Source organism: Micropterus dolomieu, linkage group LG11 (assembly GCF_021292245.1).
Source record: "Micropterus dolomieu isolate WLL.071019.BEF.003 ecotype Adirondacks linkage group LG11, ASM2129224v1, whole genome shotgun sequence".
NCBI lineage: Eukaryota > Metazoa > Chordata > Actinopteri > Centrarchiformes > Centrarchidae > Micropterus > Micropterus dolomieu.
This window is the reverse complement of record NC_060160.1, coordinates 26314560-26333052: the sequence shown is the minus strand read 5'-3', so window position 1 is coordinate 26333052 and position 18493 is coordinate 26314560. Positions and strand designations below refer to the sequence as shown.

At 39.9% G+C, this 18493-nt stretch overlaps 1 protein-coding gene across 1 annotated transcript in view; it reads right to left on the bottom strand.

Moving 5' to 3' along the window:
- rin3 (Ras and Rab interactor 3) overlaps window positions 1-17354 on the bottom strand; it is a 20489-nt gene extending 3135 nt beyond the window's left edge. Inside the window, exons 1-12 of the mRNA XM_046062953.1 lie at window positions 17217-17354; window positions 12003-12585; window positions 10518-10629; window positions 10296-10368; window positions 9097-9188; window positions 6149-7214; window positions 3502-3682; window positions 3174-3345; window positions 1330-1451; window positions 957-1143; window positions 637-768; window positions 280-446 (exon numbers count right to left, since the gene is read on the bottom strand). Coding sequence (XP_045918909.1) covers window positions 280-446; window positions 637-768; window positions 957-1143; window positions 1330-1451; window positions 3174-3345; window positions 3502-3682; window positions 6149-7214; window positions 9097-9188; window positions 10296-10368; window positions 10518-10629; window positions 12003-12585; window positions 17217-17251 — 2922 coding nt within the window. The 5' untranslated portion in view covers window positions 17252-17354. The remainder of the gene's footprint in view (window positions 1-279; window positions 447-636; window positions 769-956; window positions 1144-1329; window positions 1452-3173; window positions 3346-3501; window positions 3683-6148; window positions 7215-9096; window positions 9189-10295; window positions 10369-10517; window positions 10630-12002; window positions 12586-17216) is intronic.
- Window positions 17355-18493: the final 1139 nt, after the last annotated feature.

Below are 18493 nucleotides of genomic sequence, written 5' to 3'. Positions count from 1 at the left end.
TTTTTATACTTTTTTTTTTCCCCCCCCCCCCCCCCCCCCAAATATAAGCACTATACATTGTACATTTATCAGTATGTTTTATTATTTGTTCATTTGTAAATCTGTGTTGATGAAAATTGCATCCAAATCATGTTGTGCTTTGAGCCACAGTGCTGACTGACTGGCAGCAACAAATACAAATCCTCCATGGCTCTTCCATCATGTGAGTCACTGTGACCTTTCCAGGCCACACAGCATAACATTGTTCATAAAGTATTTTGTGTGTGTGTGTGTGTGTACCCGAACAGATCCTTGGGCCATGCGCTCCTGATTGAGAGTGCGTCGTCTCTCCCAGCGGTGAATGGAGTCCTGAACCTCTCTGCTGAGCTGCCGTGTTGCTGACCTCTGCTGGTCAAAAGTCTTAATGTGCTCTAGAGCCCCGTAGGTGGTTGTCAGATAATAAGAACCTACACACACACACACATATACACACACACACACACACACACACACACACACACACACGGGCATGTGAAGTAATGTAATCACAGATCAGCAGTCAACAGGTATTACTGTATTTACTGGGTTGAAACTGCATATTTCAGTGTATGTATACTGTATGTGTGTGTGTGTGTGTGTGTGTGTGTGTGTGTGTACCTTCTCCTAGTGATATAGATGGGTCCATCAATTCCATCATATATTCAACATCCAGCTGCAGGGTGGACAGATTGGATCTAGCCAGGACGTACATCATTACAGGCAGGAAGTCATCAGCACCATGGGCCCGCCCTAAACACACACACACACACACACACACACACACAAATATTTTGACAGAGTAAACTCCAGAAAGTAAACAGATTTGAATGTTATGTAATCTGCTTAGATTTGAGTTTGTATTTTACATGCAGACTGGTATGCACATAGAGTGTGTGCAAAGACAGCCACTCTCTGAATACGATTGTTGTGGTTCTGACCTGGACTGCTGACAGACATGGAGTCATAGATGATCTTGCAAGCCTTCAGCAGCAGCTCAATCTTTTTCTGGGGAGAATACTCCAGATGGAGATTGTTCAGCTTGATGCTGATCCTCTCCATAGCGGATACCTCAGGGACGGCGGTGGTTATGCCTAATGCTGTGGTGGTGCTGCCTAGAACAACAGACTAACACACACAATAATGCACACACCATTAGCATCACAGCTGCTACTGCTACTATGAATATAAATGGATTGTACAGCACTGTATGTAGTCTCTTGCAGCTGTAGTGCACTTTAAATATTGATAATACTTTTACTTATTTGCTTCTGTTAGTGTAACCACTACAAACGCGCTCAAGTCCAGTCCTACCTGGTTCTGTGCCAGTTGTTTCAGGCTGTTGTTGTTGGTGTGCAGTTTCTCCAGACTCTGGTAAATTGGCTCCCTCAGTGGCTTCAGCACACTCTTACACAGAGCAGCTTCTACTATATTCTCTGCATGGATACACACACACACAAAGCATTCAGTATGTTTCTAATTTTCCCGTCTTGCTAAATGGAATACAATGGACAAACTAGACACTAACTATCAGCTTCACAAAACCTGAAACTACAGCAGGGCTGATCTGTTGGCTTTTATTAGACTGTACTGATGTTAATAGCAAATAGCAAAGGAACTGTGTTCTCATCATGGGTGGAAAACATGTCATTAAAAGCTTCACTGAAAACCAGACTCATTTAAGTGCTTTCAGAGTAAAAGGCTGTTTCAAATGATATTCCAACAATTGCAGTATTACACTCTAATAAAGAATTGGCACTCACAAGTGGCAGATAAAAAAAAGAATGGTCAAAGATATCTTGAGTTTTAGTCCATAGTATGGGTCAAGCTCCAAAAAGCCAGGATCCTACATTTCTGATAATGTAACACAGTAGTATCTTTTCGTTAAATTGCCTGATAAATGCCCACATATTTCAAACTCCATGTCCCCAGATGGTTAAGCAGGTTTTCTGTTGTAAACATGTACTTTCCAAACCCAAACACCCCCCCCTAATTTCTCAGATTTGACAAAGCTCCTCCACACCCACAAAAGACATTGTCGGGATCACAGGGACCTCACTGAGGTGAGATTGTTCATTTGTAATCTGGGTTTAACTTGGTCAGGTGAGTCAGTGAACCCCCCAAGAAAAGTCACACCAGCAATTGAACTCAGCCAACAGACCCAGCCGCAAGCTCTGATTGGTCAATGACCCATTGCGTAAGACATCGCACTGATAAAATTGCAGCACAAGGTCTGTTCACTCTGGACTCACTCCCCGGCTGCAGCGGACTCCCAGCTTGGTCTGTTCAGACCGGAAAACTGAACCCAGTTCAGTTAAATCTGAGGAGAACATACAGAGAGCGGCCGGACCCTCTCATCTGAATCACGACACAGCAAAGAATTCAACCAAATGATTCTTAAAACACCTAACAACACCAAAATCAACTTTCTTCCTTTACAGACTGGTAACGCACTGGGCATCGCATTGTAAATGTGTTTTTCATTGTTTAAGTTTTATTGTTGTGATCATTGTTAACGTGGGATTATGTATCTAATGTTACATTTCTCAGCCTCATAGAAATGCTATGTTTCAAACAGACACACAGTCTTTGCATGCTAACTATCTCCTTTACATTGGCACCGTTACACAGATCACATTAATACAATTTGGCCTTAAAATAACCACACATGTGCACACACACACCACTGTCCCTATTAGACATGCAGATCTCTTTGTCTTCTCTTTGTTTTAGTTAGTGCAGTTGTTGGTTTCATATTGTGTGTTGTTGCTTTGTTTACTTTAAATGAATAGTTTACTATATTTCATGAGAACTAGGTAATTGTAATTTCTCTTGTTTCAAGAGTTTTGCCCCAAAGTGAATATTAAATTATATTCTATTATTAATGATTAAATAATAGTAATAATAATAATCATAAGTCTTACTATTATTTAATATAAATCTTAATGCCATCTAAACCCAAATCCCCAACATAACAGTACGGCTAACATGTGGTGCTGACGTGTTAACATAGTAATGCCAACAACATTATACATTATTTTCACTGGCTGAGCAGTACAATATAAAGAAGTAAAATATACAAAATCCCCCCTATAACTAGTTCTACAAAACACTTTAAGAATTCAATTGAACTTGAAAAAAACTTAAAGCATAGTCACCCAGTTTGTCTTGTGTATACTGATGTTGTGGCTCCAGCATGGCTTGCAGCTCCGTGCTCTGCAGTAAGTAACTCTTCAGTTGAGTCACCATCTGTCTGATCTCCTGTAACAGCTCAGTGGAGGAGGCGTGGTTCGACATGGTCTCCAAGGTGAATGCACGGTGTTCTTTTACCTAAACAGAAAATATGAAAGCGCAACTTGACTCCATTTATATTTTAGACTTGTAGTTCACATTGTTATTCAGAGAAAATCTGATCCAAATATATCAGCTGCTTGTTGAACTTAAAATCCAAAACAGAAGAGGATCTTTCTCCCTCAGTGTACTCACAAGGTTACCAAAGTAGCTCAGAGGGTCCCTGGCCAGCTCTACGATGCGCTGTGTGAGGCGGCGGTCATGGCTTATGAGGCCGGTTAGGACGGTTGATAGGCGATAGCGGGCTCGGTCCAACATGACAGTGGTGGGAGTTTTTCTTACTTCGACCTTGGGGCTACAGCTCTCTGCAAGGCGACTGGAAGGAAATATTCATAAGCTTTTTTCTTTTGTTTTTCTTCATCTTATATTTTGTCTTACATTGACTAGTAACCCTCATTCAAACATTCAAACATAGAAACTTTCTGTCAAGCAGGACAGGTGACTTTGAATCTTTTGAACAACATGATGGTACCGTTTGAGTATAAGGTCCAGCCTTCACTCCTCTGAGAACCTCTGTGCAAAGAAGTGTGTCATAAAGTGTTTTTTGTGTGTAGCTCAAAACGTTTTGATGATTTGAACTTTGTACAAAGTTCCTTTCTGTGTTATGAATAAATAGCAACCTTGTACGTGCAGACATTTTGCATGCATAATCTACATGTACTTGACACAATATATTTGTAGTTTCTGTTCTGAGAAGGTTATTGCCCTTCAGTTCTTGAATGTAGTGGAATCTTTTGATTTAACTTTAGATGTAAGGGCCTTCCAAAAAATCATATGCTTTTATATACAATCATATTCTATTTGTTGAATACTGTTTGGACCTAATAATTCCATCTGACTTTCCAACACAAACACCACACTACACTACGATACGGTGCTAATACACTTGAACCACTTTTGTGACTTGTATTGATTTTATTTTATATGAAAGAGAGATGTATCTTTCATTTACCAAATACACAGACATTTTAATTGGAAAACTGCCCTCTGTTAGTTGTCTTTTCTTTTCTTTTTTTTTTTTTTTTATACTACTTTTACATCTTTAAGCACTGCCCTACATGTTTGTTGCATGTGTGTGGAAAAGGCTGAGAGTCAATGTATTTTTACTGGTTCACTTCAATACAATTAGTTGGTTAATCTGAGATGGGAAATACTATGTAATGTACAACTAAATGGAATTGTAATATATAACTTATTCTAGAATAATATATATCATGATACAATTTTCACAAGCAATATATCATGATAGTAATGGTTGTGATTATTATTCTCAAAAAAGGAGAAGTGCACTCTTGAATATGTGAGGTGCATGACATGAGGACCATTAAAGAGGAACTCCTCCGAGGTGTTGTACAGCATATTCAAAAAAGCTGTATAAAGCCTTCGGAGGGAGCTGTGTGAAATCTGATACATTGCCTCAAGTGATGTCACTTGAGTCGACTTCGGTTGGGGCTGAAGACTACTAGTTTAAAAATTACCAGATCTCTGTAGCCCGCTTCACATGTCTGCTTAAGGTTAGAGGCTGCAGGCTACATCATACCTGTCAACCCTCCCCTTTTTCCTGGGATCATCCCTGCTGTTATCCCGTTTAATATTGCTATACAGAGTATTTCACTCACATATGCCTGAGTATTCCCTCTTGTTTAAGAATCACAACGTTGACAGGTATGGGCTACCCTAGCTGTTACTAGCATAAAACTCCTGAATCTCTGACCAAACAGTTGGTGGTCCAGTTGCATTGTGGGTAATGTAGGCGCCAGAATTAATTTATTTTATTGTGTTGAACACACTCTCACGGGTGATGTGTCGTCCAAATATTTGTTGTCTCTGCCTCACGGTTATTGACTAAAACACAAAGGATTTTATAACTGGCCTCAAGGTGAAGCTATCGTGCCATGCGTCTTCATGTCATGCATTTGCTTATGGAGAACTTGTGTACCAAGTCATTTTATCATGGACAACAGAATTGTAGAAATATCATGTTTTAATGTTACTGTAGTGTCCCCTGTGGGAAGACATGAAATTTTACACATAATGTGACTTTATGTACATGTACAACCAAATTTGGTAGCAAAGACTTATGGCCCAATGTAATTTCCCACGTCGGGAAAATTTCGTTTTTTTTCGTCCTGTTAATTTTTTCCCCACTGTGATTGTTCATGTACTTTCCCCTTAAAAACATACTACCACGTGTGCAGTCATGTGACTCCGCCCCAACCAGTCCTGCTCAGCGTACAGACCAGAGCCTTAAGCTCAGAGGAGATGTTAGCTAGCGCTAACTGCCTTCACTTTCCAGCAGTTGGGGAAACAACAGACTTTAATTATCAGAAACACTGTGACCTACACCTATATTTACTGCCAGACTGACAACTTCCTGCTAATGTTTCCTCTGCTACGCTCACTTTCACCATCACTTTCTGCCACTCGCTCTCACCCACACACTCACTATGCACACACATTGCTCTACCCTTAAAGGACCTAAATTACTTCGCTTCTCGTATAACAGCATGTGTCACGTAAATGTACTTTGCAGAATGAGGAGAAGAAGCTAGCCAAGCGCTCAGTGTTGCCGTGTTCGCACAATGTGTGAGTGAAACTCATTACTTGTGCGCTGATATTTGCACTGTAGTGGATGGCAATGCACATTCATTAGCATTTTCTTTTGCAGGTTTTCTGGCTATTTACATGCTATTTATTGAAGCCGAATTAAACAGATGTGAGAATGGACAGCTCGACAGGTGTAGCAACAGTCACTAATGCAGATAAGCCAATGCAGACCTACTTTTGGTTTTGCTCCTGTTCCTGGTTCAGATCTCCTTCTTCCTCTGTGCTGCTGGTAGAGCAGGAGTCGGGGTCGGTTCCTAACACTATGCCCCCCTGTGGTGAGTACAACGACACATCTGGCCGCTGCGCTGGGGAGGGAGGGGGCACTCTTATCCCAGCACTCTGATTGGCTAATCCTCTTCCAGCCTGATTGGGGCACACAGGTGCGTCCGGGGAACATGGCTTCCTTCTCGGTGGAGGGACCGGACGGGACGGTTTTTTCACTGATGATGGACACTGGGTGCTGTATGTTTGTTTGTCCTCCTTTTTATCCATTTTCATCTCTTTTTCCTCCTTCTCATCCTCTTTCTCTCTCTTTTCTCTGTCCTTTTTTACCTCCTCCTCTTGCTGGCTGCTGTTCTCTTTTTCATCCCCCTCACCCAGCAGACCTGATTTGCTTCCTGGTTTCTCCACTACTCTCTCTCCTCCCCCGTCTCTCTCAGTTTTCTTTGCAGGATTCTGTCCCTTCTCTCTCTCCCTCCCCTCTCCTATCTCTCGGTCAGAGCTTTTCCTGGACGGGGTGCGACGGAAAGGAGCAGGAGGCAGAGGGGGAGCGCCTCGGCTCTGAAGTGGGACAGGGGGCCTTGATGGAGGAGGTGATGTTGACATTGACTTCCTCTCTTCTTTCTGCTCTACTCCTCCCCTTCCTTCCTCTTTTCTCTCAGCTGCTGGAGTTACAGAAGATGAAGTGTGAGGCGAGGGGGGAGAGGAGAAGAGCAGGCCCATCCCAGACCCTGAGCCCAGGCTGGGGGGTCGGGGTGGAGGGCGCTTGTATTTAATGTCTTGTTTGGGCGTGGTTTTGGGCTGACATTTAACCTCTGGGCTGACCTTCTGTGGGGCTTCTCCATTTTGCAGGGAGGAGGTGGTGCTTTGATTGGTAATGATATCAAGCTTAGAGATAGAGGTGTGGTTCAGGTCTTTGTTGGGGCTCTCCTCCACAGTAACTGGGTTGACATACAAGTATAGTTTGCTGTGGTTCTGATCCTGGTTCTTTGCCTGCTGGTTCAGGTCACACGTCCAGAAATCTGCAACACATTCAGTCAGTGCCAAAAACGTCGCTTTGTACTTATTTACCAGATTTATCATTCAGTAACTTCCCTATTTTGATAACGTTGCATATTTTTTGTTTCCCTGTAATTGTCTGTCTCGCATTTCATGATAATGTGAAATAAATGTTCTTAGCACAAGGTCTATTTACAGGAAAACATTTTTAAGTTCCAGCCATATCCAGTGGCATTCATATCAACTACTGTCCTCCAGTCAGCTTCATATGAGATAAGTTTACAGTATTGATTTTGGTAACTCTAACTCTTGGCTTGGACGTATTTCCAAAAGGGCCTACTAGTCCTTTAAGAAAAATAATAATATAACCTAAGAGGACATGTGTTATATAGGCTATATAAATACACTGAAAAGAATCATAGACCCATTTTGTTATGTCAACTTACTTCTTCTTTTTAACTCAAATAGCTCTGACAAGTTTTGGATTTTGAATTCAACTGTATGAGTTTTAGAAAGTTAAACTTGCATTAATTCATTGTGTTGACTATTGACACTTTTGTCGTGTTGATTAAACTTACGTATATAAGTTATCAGTTGAAAAAAAAGGCGAGAGTATGAGGATTGCCTAGGTGCTGCGTCTTTTGAGTTTGAGAAAAACATATACATAATCAACTAATTATTAGGGTTTAGCAAGTACTCGGTTAAAACGAGTATCCGGTACAGATACTTTCTATGAGTATCATCAGAGTAAAATGTGTCAATATCTGTTTTGTTATAAACTATAAATATATGAATATAAAAAAATCAATTACTGTTCTCTGAAGCTCAATTCCGAGGCTGTTCTGTAAATGGTTTTCTAATAAATATAGCAAGTTCTGATAGAAATTTCAGGCTTAAATAACTTCTAGTTAATACCACCCACTTATAGATTAAGCCCTGCCAATTCTGAGTACAGATACAGAAGATTTGGTGTTCTTGCTCACTCCTGCTAATTATACACTGTAGATAAGTCATATATTCTAATTCCAACCAAAATATAGACACTTCTGTGGTAAACAAGACTAGTGCTACCGGTGGAAAGGGTTCCAGACAACGGCCTTTAGGCCCTTTCAGAAAGGAAGTGACATCTGCTGCTATTTTGAACTTTGACTGCGGCGTGCACAGGCACACCAGCAAGCTACCCTGCCCCGTCACAAGTCATTGAAGATAATAGCACAGTGGTGCTGTTGTTGTGGTCTGTCTTCAAGGCCCTTTATAGATGTAAGCTGAAACAAATTCGGAATTTAAGTCCCTTATCTTGAAATGGAAAGTAGTATTAGTTTGGTTAAGTTGCTTTAACTTGAAACTGTGAGTTAGAATAACTCAAACTTGTTCATTTAACTAACATTGGGACAACTAGAACACTGTAGATATATCCACTTTATGAACTTAAATTTATGAGTTGAAACAAAGGCAATCTTCAAGTTACATAGATAGTTGTTTTAACTCACAGTAGTAAGTTCAAACAACAAATTATCATTAATTTAACAAATTGTATAACGTAACATCATGAGTTGAAACAAAGCTTTTCTTAAAGTTGAGTTTACTCACATTTTTAAGGCAGCAATTGAACTTTTTTTAAGTTGAACCACCTAGATAATTTTTACAGTGTAAACATATTTTACATTGCTTGTCTTAGTGCTTAATTTACTATGTTTTTCAGCGTGTACATTCATTCTGTGTTTGTATGTTTTCATACATGTTGTCATTCATATATATTTTCATTCTATATTTTAATTAAAAAATTTCTGCTAAATAGTGTTTATTAATGCGATTCCCTTTATCTTCTGTCTGTCATTGGTGTATCTTGCTCTTCGCAACAGTAATGACCCAACTTGAATGAACTAGTGATGTAGATTTATCTACCTGCACCCATAGCAGAGATGGCCTCCAGTTCCTCTCTTTTAGTTGCATTGGTAATGGCCTGGGGTAACCGCAGTGGGATGGCCAGGATGTCCCTGATTGGTGGATTTGATTATAAAAAGCCAGTATTAAGTAAGCAGCAAGGTTTAACAATATGACATTACACAATCTTCCCGTGTCTGTGTGTGTGTGCATGTTATGTAAACGTGTTGGTGGCACTTTACATTACAGCTCTGTGATAACATGGTACTATTGGGGTAGTGGTTTGATAATAATAGGTAATAATTAAGTAATTCCATGTGCAAAGCTAAATGTGAAAAGTGAACGGTACGCTAATGTAGAGTTGACAGGAAGTAAACAGAGTTGCAGTTTGTAAAATCGGTATATGTCACACTACATTGTGCAAGTAGAGAACATTACCATGACATTCAACAGAAACTGTTTGTTGAGCACCCCCGATTCATGGTCATTACTCAGAAACTAACACAAGCGTTCCCACGTCATCATTAATCCACTTCACCATGAAATTAAGTAGAAACAGAAATTTTTGCATTGTTGCAAGTGTTTCCAGGTAACAAGTCACGGCATTAAACAGAAATGGGAACAGTATTACACTGAAACGAAAGGGAAGGTATAGGGATAGTAGCATATAATACTGTGAGAACATCAACCTATACCTCATTATTATGAGATTATTACCCCATCAATGTTAACATATTACCATATTTAACCCGACTATTGCACTGTTTTTATTGTTAGAAGGTTGCCATATTGTTACCAAAATATTACTATAATATTACTAAATAATTTTGCCTCGTTGCAATCTTTAAATGTGTTTCCCCATTTTTCCCCTTTGTTTTTGGCCCCTTCTCACCATGGTTACAATGTCAGTGTAATATTACCTTTGTTAATACTGAGCTTTTACCTGGTTATCACTTTGGTAATTACATGGTATTACTTAATTATTTCTTTTTTATGATCAAATTATTACCTTTTACCATGTTATTACCGAGCTATAATGTAAAGTGCTACAATGTATGTTTATTTATTGTCCATATGTGTATGTTTATGGTTGTTTACTTCATGTGTATTACTTGACTGTCACTGTGTCATGCTTTTAATCAGTGTACACATAATACAACATGATTTTCTGTGTATATGCATACTTTCTGTATGTGCACATGTGTGTGTACATGTGTTACCTGCTGGCACAGTAGAAAGAGATCAGTTTGAAGATGTCATCAAAAACCAGATAGGAACCGTCTAAGTGGACATCTGAGACAGAACACAGTTTATTAATGATTCAGAAATCACTCTGCCATGTTATCTGTGCTCAGCCAAGCAAATCTGTTTTGTAGTTCCACTACACGAAGCTTCAATAATAGCTCTCAGAAGCAGAAGCTGCACTAGTGTGTAACACGTACATTTCTTGTGTTGTTTGACCATCAGCTTGTGTATGAGCGGCACCCCCTGTTCATCAGGCAGACATACTGACAGTGCCGTGCCCTTGTCCTCTGTGCTGTGAACCAGGAATGCCTGCAAATGTGAGCATGAGTGGTTATAGTTTTGAGGTTGGAATAGAAAACATGTACAGCAAAATTGCTGAATGGTTTTAGACATACAGTATGTACACAGACACACAACACAAACATAAATAAATAATTCAGTCATAAAAATTTAAGATTTTGTAACAACAGCAAAAACAACACACCAACTACTACAGCTTGTAGTAAAGTTCAACCAATATCAGTTTTAAAAGCTGATACTAATATTTTTTGCTCCAGCTACCAATATTTTATGACAGCATCTGGCAACACTTTATTTTTCTGGTCCTATGGTTTCCTATACTTTCATAGAAGGAATCAACTTTCTATGTAAATGTAAATACATAGGAAGAGTAATGGTAAGGACTATGCAATTAGGGAAAGTTCAGACAGGAAACTTACCAAATAATTGCTTGTGTAATCCAGTCTAAAAAACTATTTTGTTCAGTGGCATGCAGGTCATGCAAAAATCAATAATGTTTTATAGTCAAGCATTTAATTCAGTATTTAATCATGGAAGTCCAATATTAAATAAAAAATGAATGAATCGTAACTTGGGTTCAAAGGCACAGTTCGACATATGAGGATATAGCACATTGAATACATATATAGACAATGTGCTATATTGTGGTACGGATAGTCAGCGGTAGTGTCTATAATGTGAAATCCTAGATATGAAAAGCTCATCTACAATTTTCTGTAGTGGCCCCAGTAATAGTTGTTCTTAAAGTGTACTGATGTAGAATTTCACATGACATGGTTTAACTTCATACCTGTCAACACTTTTCCCTTGATTTTCCCCCTATTTCAATGCCATCTCCCAGGCCCCCTCCTACTTTGTTGTTTCTCCCAGGAAACTCCTGTAATTTGCATGGCCTTCAATCTTTATTATGAATAATCAGCATACACAGATCCAAGTGTTGGATGTTTGTCTGATGTCATCCAAGTTGCCAGATCATCAATGAAACACAATCTACACACAAAATCCATACACCACATACAATTTCAACCCACCTGTCACCGCAACCTGGCAACCCACAACCCGACGGAAACCTAAATGTCAACTTGCAAATATGGAACTTTGACCGGCAAAGTCGCAGCCTCAACCAATAGCAATAACCAATAGTGTTTGGTTGTCGTTGGCTGTCGTAGTTTTCTTAGTGAGACAGTATGGAGGAAACCAACAACCGCTCATGTCCAACAACCACAAACACTCAAACATACTTGACTAACAAACTTCCACAAATATATAGAAAATGATGGAACTGTCAAATAAAGTGGGACCTAATACATTTTATTTTGACAATTTGGTGATTTGGTGATGGCAATTTTAGGTGGAACAGTGTGTAAATGCGTTGGCCTCACCCCTGCAGTCGCTTTCTCCATTATACTTGTGGCTTGGTCTTGGCTGAGTCCTTTAGGCTTCCATACTGCAGTACTCCCAACCAGCCGATCCAAAGGACTCAGCAATGGAAGATTTGGAGAGGATGGTGGGATGACAGACGGAGGGGGAGGATCAGGTGAGGAGGAGGAGGAGGAGGAGGACAGGATTGTTGGAGATAATGGAGAAGAAAGAGGAGGGGGAGTAAAAGAGGGAGTAACATCAGAGGAGACAGTTGTCTGCAAAGAAACCAGGGGAGAAGGAGAGACTGGAGTAGGGGAGAGAGGAGGAGGAAGACATGGGGGAGGAGGGTTGGAGGAGAGAGGGAGAGGAACAGATGAAGGGGGTAGAGGAGGAAGGAGGGACGGAGGAACGGATGGAGGCAGAGGTGGACAAGAGGGGAGCTGGGAGGATTTTGCTGCAGGAGGTGGTGGTTTGGGTCGAGATGGCCGGGCCGGAGGGTAAGAGGAGGGCAGGGAAGGTGGAGAGAGGACAGAAGATGGGGGGATGGAGGCAGGAGCGGGGATGGATGGAGTGTTAAGTGCTCCTGTCAGAGAGCTTGTGTGGCTGTAAAGAAAAAGGACCAAAAGGTCAGGGATAGAAATAACATGCAGAGGATTTGTTTATAGCTGGTCTCTGCTTCAGTTTCCCTCCGGACACAAGCATCTGGTCTTCAGAACTTTATAATCATAATAACAATAATAATAATAATAATAATCTTTATTTATAGAGCACTTTTCAAAAACAAGTTACAAAGTGCTTTAACAAGTGTAAAGACAAGAAAACACAAAAACAATACATAATAAAACCAAGAAAACATTGAAGAGACTAAAATACACGTTTAAAAGCTCAGACAAGTCGATGGGATAAAACTGGTTAAAACTCTCTTGTTGCTGGTGAGGAACCTCTGAGTAAGAGGCCGCGGGGGTAATAGAGGCTCTGATTGACACCACCTTATTGGTAAAATAAGATAAAATCAATTCACAGTCATCATTACTTCCAGCTGAGGCACAAGGAGGGGTTGGGTTTACCAGCTGATCCACAGTCTTAAACAGAAACCTGGGATTGTGTTTATGTGTAGTAATGAGTTCAGACTCCTTTTCTTTGACTGCTGAAACACTGACTGGAGTTAAAGTGTACATTGTGTACTGCATACATTTTGTGACACATGATATGAATAATTGAAACTGTTGCTGAGAAGATCAGCAGCCATTGCAATGCTTTAAGGAATATGTTGGATTGTTTTGCATAGAGGTTGCTTTATGGCAAAAAAGAGACAAACGCTCTCCTGTTGCAGTGAAAAGCCTCTAGTTGACATAAAGCTCAAAGGATAAAGCCGGCGTTATTCTATATTTTTCTTCTTGTCATCTATTTCTGTGAAAAGACCAAAACCATGAAAACATGTTTGCCCATCACACAATACCTCCCAGTGTCCCTTACTCCTCTCCTCATCTGAAGCACACAGCCCGCTACTTAAAACTCTTTAAAGTTGGATTAAAAGCCATTTTTGGCTACTTGAGAAATTGACATAAAATCACCTTGCAAAGTTGTAACGGTGAGCATGTTAGCCACAGAGCAACATTTATTTCATTATCATTTATTTGGAGTCATGTTTCTGCCCACCCAGTGAATATAAGGCCAATATTAATTCTCCTTCAACTCTGTTTCTGTGCCTTTAGTTACTAAATGCTCCATTATGCTCACCAGCTTGTTGCTAACTTTGCCTGTAACTTAAGATAGACCAGATTTTTTAAATAAAAACAGGGGGCATTTTTGGTTTGGTGGTCAGTATGTCATTAAAAAATATAATTTTATTACATATTTAACAGGTAAAAAGAACTGGATTGGTTGGTCCACAGCAAGTTAAATAATGTAGATAAGGATAATTGCAAAAGAGATCATGTCTTTATTTTATATAGGATATAACTCAGCAGTAAGTCATGTTAATTATAGGATACATTCCGTTTTCTAAATATAAACAAGGATATTAGACATAGGCCCACCAAACACATAATCTATCAGCAACAACAGGCTTCTATTATTGTCTATAATCACATAAATGTCACATCTAGTTATGCTATAAAGTGCAAACACTTATTTGGCCACAATTGTGATTATTCCGTTAAAAGAAATTAAAGTATCACAAAGACAAACCTTTGCTGTTACCATGGACATAAAGTGATGTTTATTTGCACGTTATGTCTGTTTGATCCAGATAAAAGCAGCTGTAGACGTAAAGAGACAGGGCGATAAGGTCACGTGCTGTGCGTGCTCCCGCGGACGGCAATCAGTTTTGGGCACGACACATGATCTGCTGTCCAGTTTTTCTGGCCACGTAAAATCTGATTTCAGGTCTGTCAACACCTTCTACAGTCTATGATTAACACACAGTTAAAAACGGGGACATTTCCAGGGACAGCTCTAGACGAGGATAGGCCACCAAAAGCGGGTACTGTCCCCGGAAAACGGGGACGTCTGGTCACCCTAACTGTAACTTTGGTACTGCAGTGCTCAGTGGGTTTATAAGAGCTTTTTCACTGAAGGCCTGCTGTTGCTGAGAACAACGCTGAAGAAAGCGACGGGTAAAACCAAAACAATGAGCTGAAAAACACTAAAATACCCAGTAGTGCTGGTGATAATTTTCTGTGGGTTTTCACATTAGGCCTACACATAGTTAAATGAGATAAAATTACTGATTAATGCTGTAAAATTAGGTCACAATTATACAATTAAATTTTTTTTAAAGGCTACGCAATTACTAAAACAGCTGAGCAAAGTAGTGTTTAGTTAACATTAGTCGAACAGGTGCATTTGATGGAGACTACCCTTATTTTTATCCTTTAACTGGTCAGAATCTTTTATACAGTCTGTGGTCAGAATGCTGATAGCTAACATCACTAGCTACTAATCTAGGGCTTGTGGCTTTTTTTGTCTCTTATCCTAATGTTTGCTCTTCTAACACTAGGAAGGGAGAAGAGATGTCATGTGGCAACAATGTAAGAGGAAACAGTGAGGTTACGTGGAAAACTTATGTCACGTTAATGTTTAAAATGCTACATGTTAAACTGCATGCCAGGTCACAGCATTTCCTTCCAGTTGCTGCAGTGCCAGTCATGCTACAACTAGCAACCAGCAAATTCCACTTATCCTACTGATGACAGAGAACTACACGCTTCTAGTGTTGTGGTGTTGATTGATCTCTAAGCCAGTTCCACTTGCAACCAGCACTGTATTAAATACTACAGCAGGCGGATATTAACTCACTTTAATAGTTTGTCAGTTGAATTTCTTTAATACAGTGGCTTCCAGTGCTGTTCAGATTGCTTGTTTCCCCCTTGTAGTCTTAGGTTTGCTAGCTAGCATGAATCACAGTTGACATGTTGTAGTAAATTGTGTCTAATGCATCACAACAAGAATGAAGTAATATGCTGCTCTTGTGCTTCTGCTTTACAGCTTAGCTTTGTGTTTGAACAAGAGAAAAAAGTACTCTTTTGTTGTGGGAAACCACCACAAATTTTGTCTCTCTCTCATCTCTCTAGTAGTCTGGTCATACAGATAGTTTTGTTTTTTATTGCCCAGTTTTGAGATATCCATCTGTTAGATTTCTTCCTCCACCCCAACGCCCTGGCTCTGTATAATCCAGAGAGGTATGTAGAGTATTCACATTGACATGGACACCGCTTCATAAAAGAGTAATTGCAATTAAATGTTTTTTAATGTAAATTTTCAATGTGGTGTGAAGCACACCACTGAGTCTCTTTTAACATTTGAAGCCACACAGACTCCAGTTTTGAGTGAGGTCACTCTTGAATAAACAAAATAATCTGTGAATTTAAAAGGAATTTCCTGCAAAACTGAGAAAAATCCCATGACTAGAGAACACACCGCAAAAGCCGTTTGTGCCACATGTGTCATGCTCGCTCACAGGAAAGGGGTAGAATTACTGTTAGGTCAGCTAAATCTTCGAGCTGGGATCGCACTGAAATTAGCAGTTATCAGTAAAACACTCCATCCTGGAACATACTGTGTTTGATGTTTCTCTTTATTGCCATTTGGTAACATCATACATTTATATTTACTAAATATTATTATAATAGTAGATGTTACAAGTAATATAATTATATGGTCCCAAAGGTGTGTGATGTGAGCTTTCTTTGCCAATTTAATTGTATTTAAACTTTAATCTACTTTATACTTCTACTCCACTCAGAAATATTGTACCACTACATTTATTTGGCAGCTTTAGTTATTAGTTACTTTAGAAATTAAAATCAGCTCCACCTCGACTAACATCAACAGTAAAATGTTTCTTACATATTAAACAATCATTAATAATAATAATTCAATCCAACTTCCTGTATTACTTTTACTTGAGTGACATTCTCAATGCAGGACATATACTTGAAATAAAGTATTTTTATAAAGCAGTATACTTTTACATCAGTAAAGGATCTGAATAGATTACTTCATCAACCCCTGACCCTTTAGGATAATCATATTTTCATGAAAGTATAAAAAAAGGCAACACCATCCTGGCATTAGCTCTTCCACAACAGAAATGGACAAAACATAAATGCCATCATAACCTGTTGCACTGTAGATTCAGCATTGACAGGCTTGACATGGTAACTGAAGTTCATCAAAGTCCAACGACAAAGCTATGGCTCAAGTAGAGGGGATCCTAAATCCCATTTTGCGTCAGCATCATAACCAAAACATATTTTATAGTTGTAGCTATACTGTAAAGAGTGAATTATTCATCTAACTTTTAAACTCTGTTTGCTGTGTTCATTTAAAATGCTTAACGTTACATTCCCATATGCCTTATAACGGTCTGATCTGCCTTTTTTTAAATGGTCAGCATTCTCCCATACAAGTAGGATCAAACAAACTCGTCAGCACTTCTGTTGCAAAATGGTCACATTCTTGGTGCAGTTCACATATTAGAAATATGACTTGGTGAGACAACATGAAATCAGGATCTGGTGTTTCAAAAACCCTGAGAAGCTATACTGACCTATTTATTAGTTAATAGTGAGTCATCACATCTGGTTTTCTTGCTCTGGCTGCCTGACTTTCGACCCCTACTACCCCCCCCCTCCATGACAGTTACAACATCTCCCAGTCCCGACAGAGTACAGTTCCTGCATTGTATATTCACCCAGCTATACATGATCCCAGACCCCTCTCAAACTCACCCTGTGTCCTTGGAAACAACGCTGGCTTCCATCATATTTCCACAGATTGGGTGTTCGACTGCTCTCTGACACTCTTTCCTGTCTTTCTCTCAGCTCCATCTAAAACCCCGCCCCCTCTCTGCTCCCCCCCTTTTTTTTCTTTCTCCTGTTGATCGGAGCAGGACTCAATAAGGAAAAACCAAACGGCCAAGGGGAAAATATGTTTCTGTGTGTCAGCCCTCTCCTCTGTTTCTGCCTCTTACTTCCTGAGCTGCTCGTCAGCAGGAAGAGGCTGAGCACTGAGGCCAGACTTCCCCTGCTCTCACTGTCTTTTTTGGTCTATGACATACTGTTTTATAATTGTCTCATGCAGTAATGCTTTTTCGTTCTGCTGCTGACATTCCCCTCTAGTGTTGTTACTCTTTTTTTTTAATAGTGAGCAGTCAAATGAACAAATCATCCAAATGATTTGATCTGATCTTTTCATCTTTGCTCATTTCTTTGCATATTCAAACACATCACACACATCTTGAAATAAAAAAAGTCTTATGGAAATACGACCCTGCTCACATTCCGTGTGCATGTGGCGTGAATATTCAACAGATGCTCGTTTAGCCTCCTCCTCCCCTCCCCTCCCCTCTCCCCTCCCCTCTCCTCTAAAGATTTCCAGATGTTCCCCCGTTCAAACTGTGGAATGTACAACTTCATGTTTGCTGCAAGCTTCACTCTTTGCGCCCTCCCCCCCTTCTCTCCCTGCCTCTCACCTCAGCCTTTTACGTTCACAGTTAAAAGTCATTGCTCCCCACCTCCTCTCATTTGCAATCTTTTTTAACCTCCTCACTGTTTTTGATTTCTGCATCTGCGTAGATCACTGAGATTGGACTGACGTAGGCCTACTGGAGTGTAAAGAATACAAACCAGGAGCAAAGAATAAATACTTCTGAATATTGGAAGAAAATAATGATCCTAATCAGAAGCTACCGTCAGCACAGTTTCAGTTTACCAAAAGCATGGTCCAAAGGTCACTGTCTCACTTTGGATTGGTCCACATGTTTTGCATTTTATTCCTAAACTGAAGCTCAAAAGCAAAATAAAATTCCCCCACCCTGCTCTGACCTGTAGGTCCCTGAGGTCGCATTCACATTTATTGTAAAACCTACAGGTGCATGTGCATGGACATGCTTATGTGGTCAGGACACACACACAAAATCACACAATGCAGCCAAGCGTGCTGGCTGTGCAGCTGCTTCCTGTGCAAACATAGGTGATCATAGGTGTTATTATTCTGCAGCCTCTTA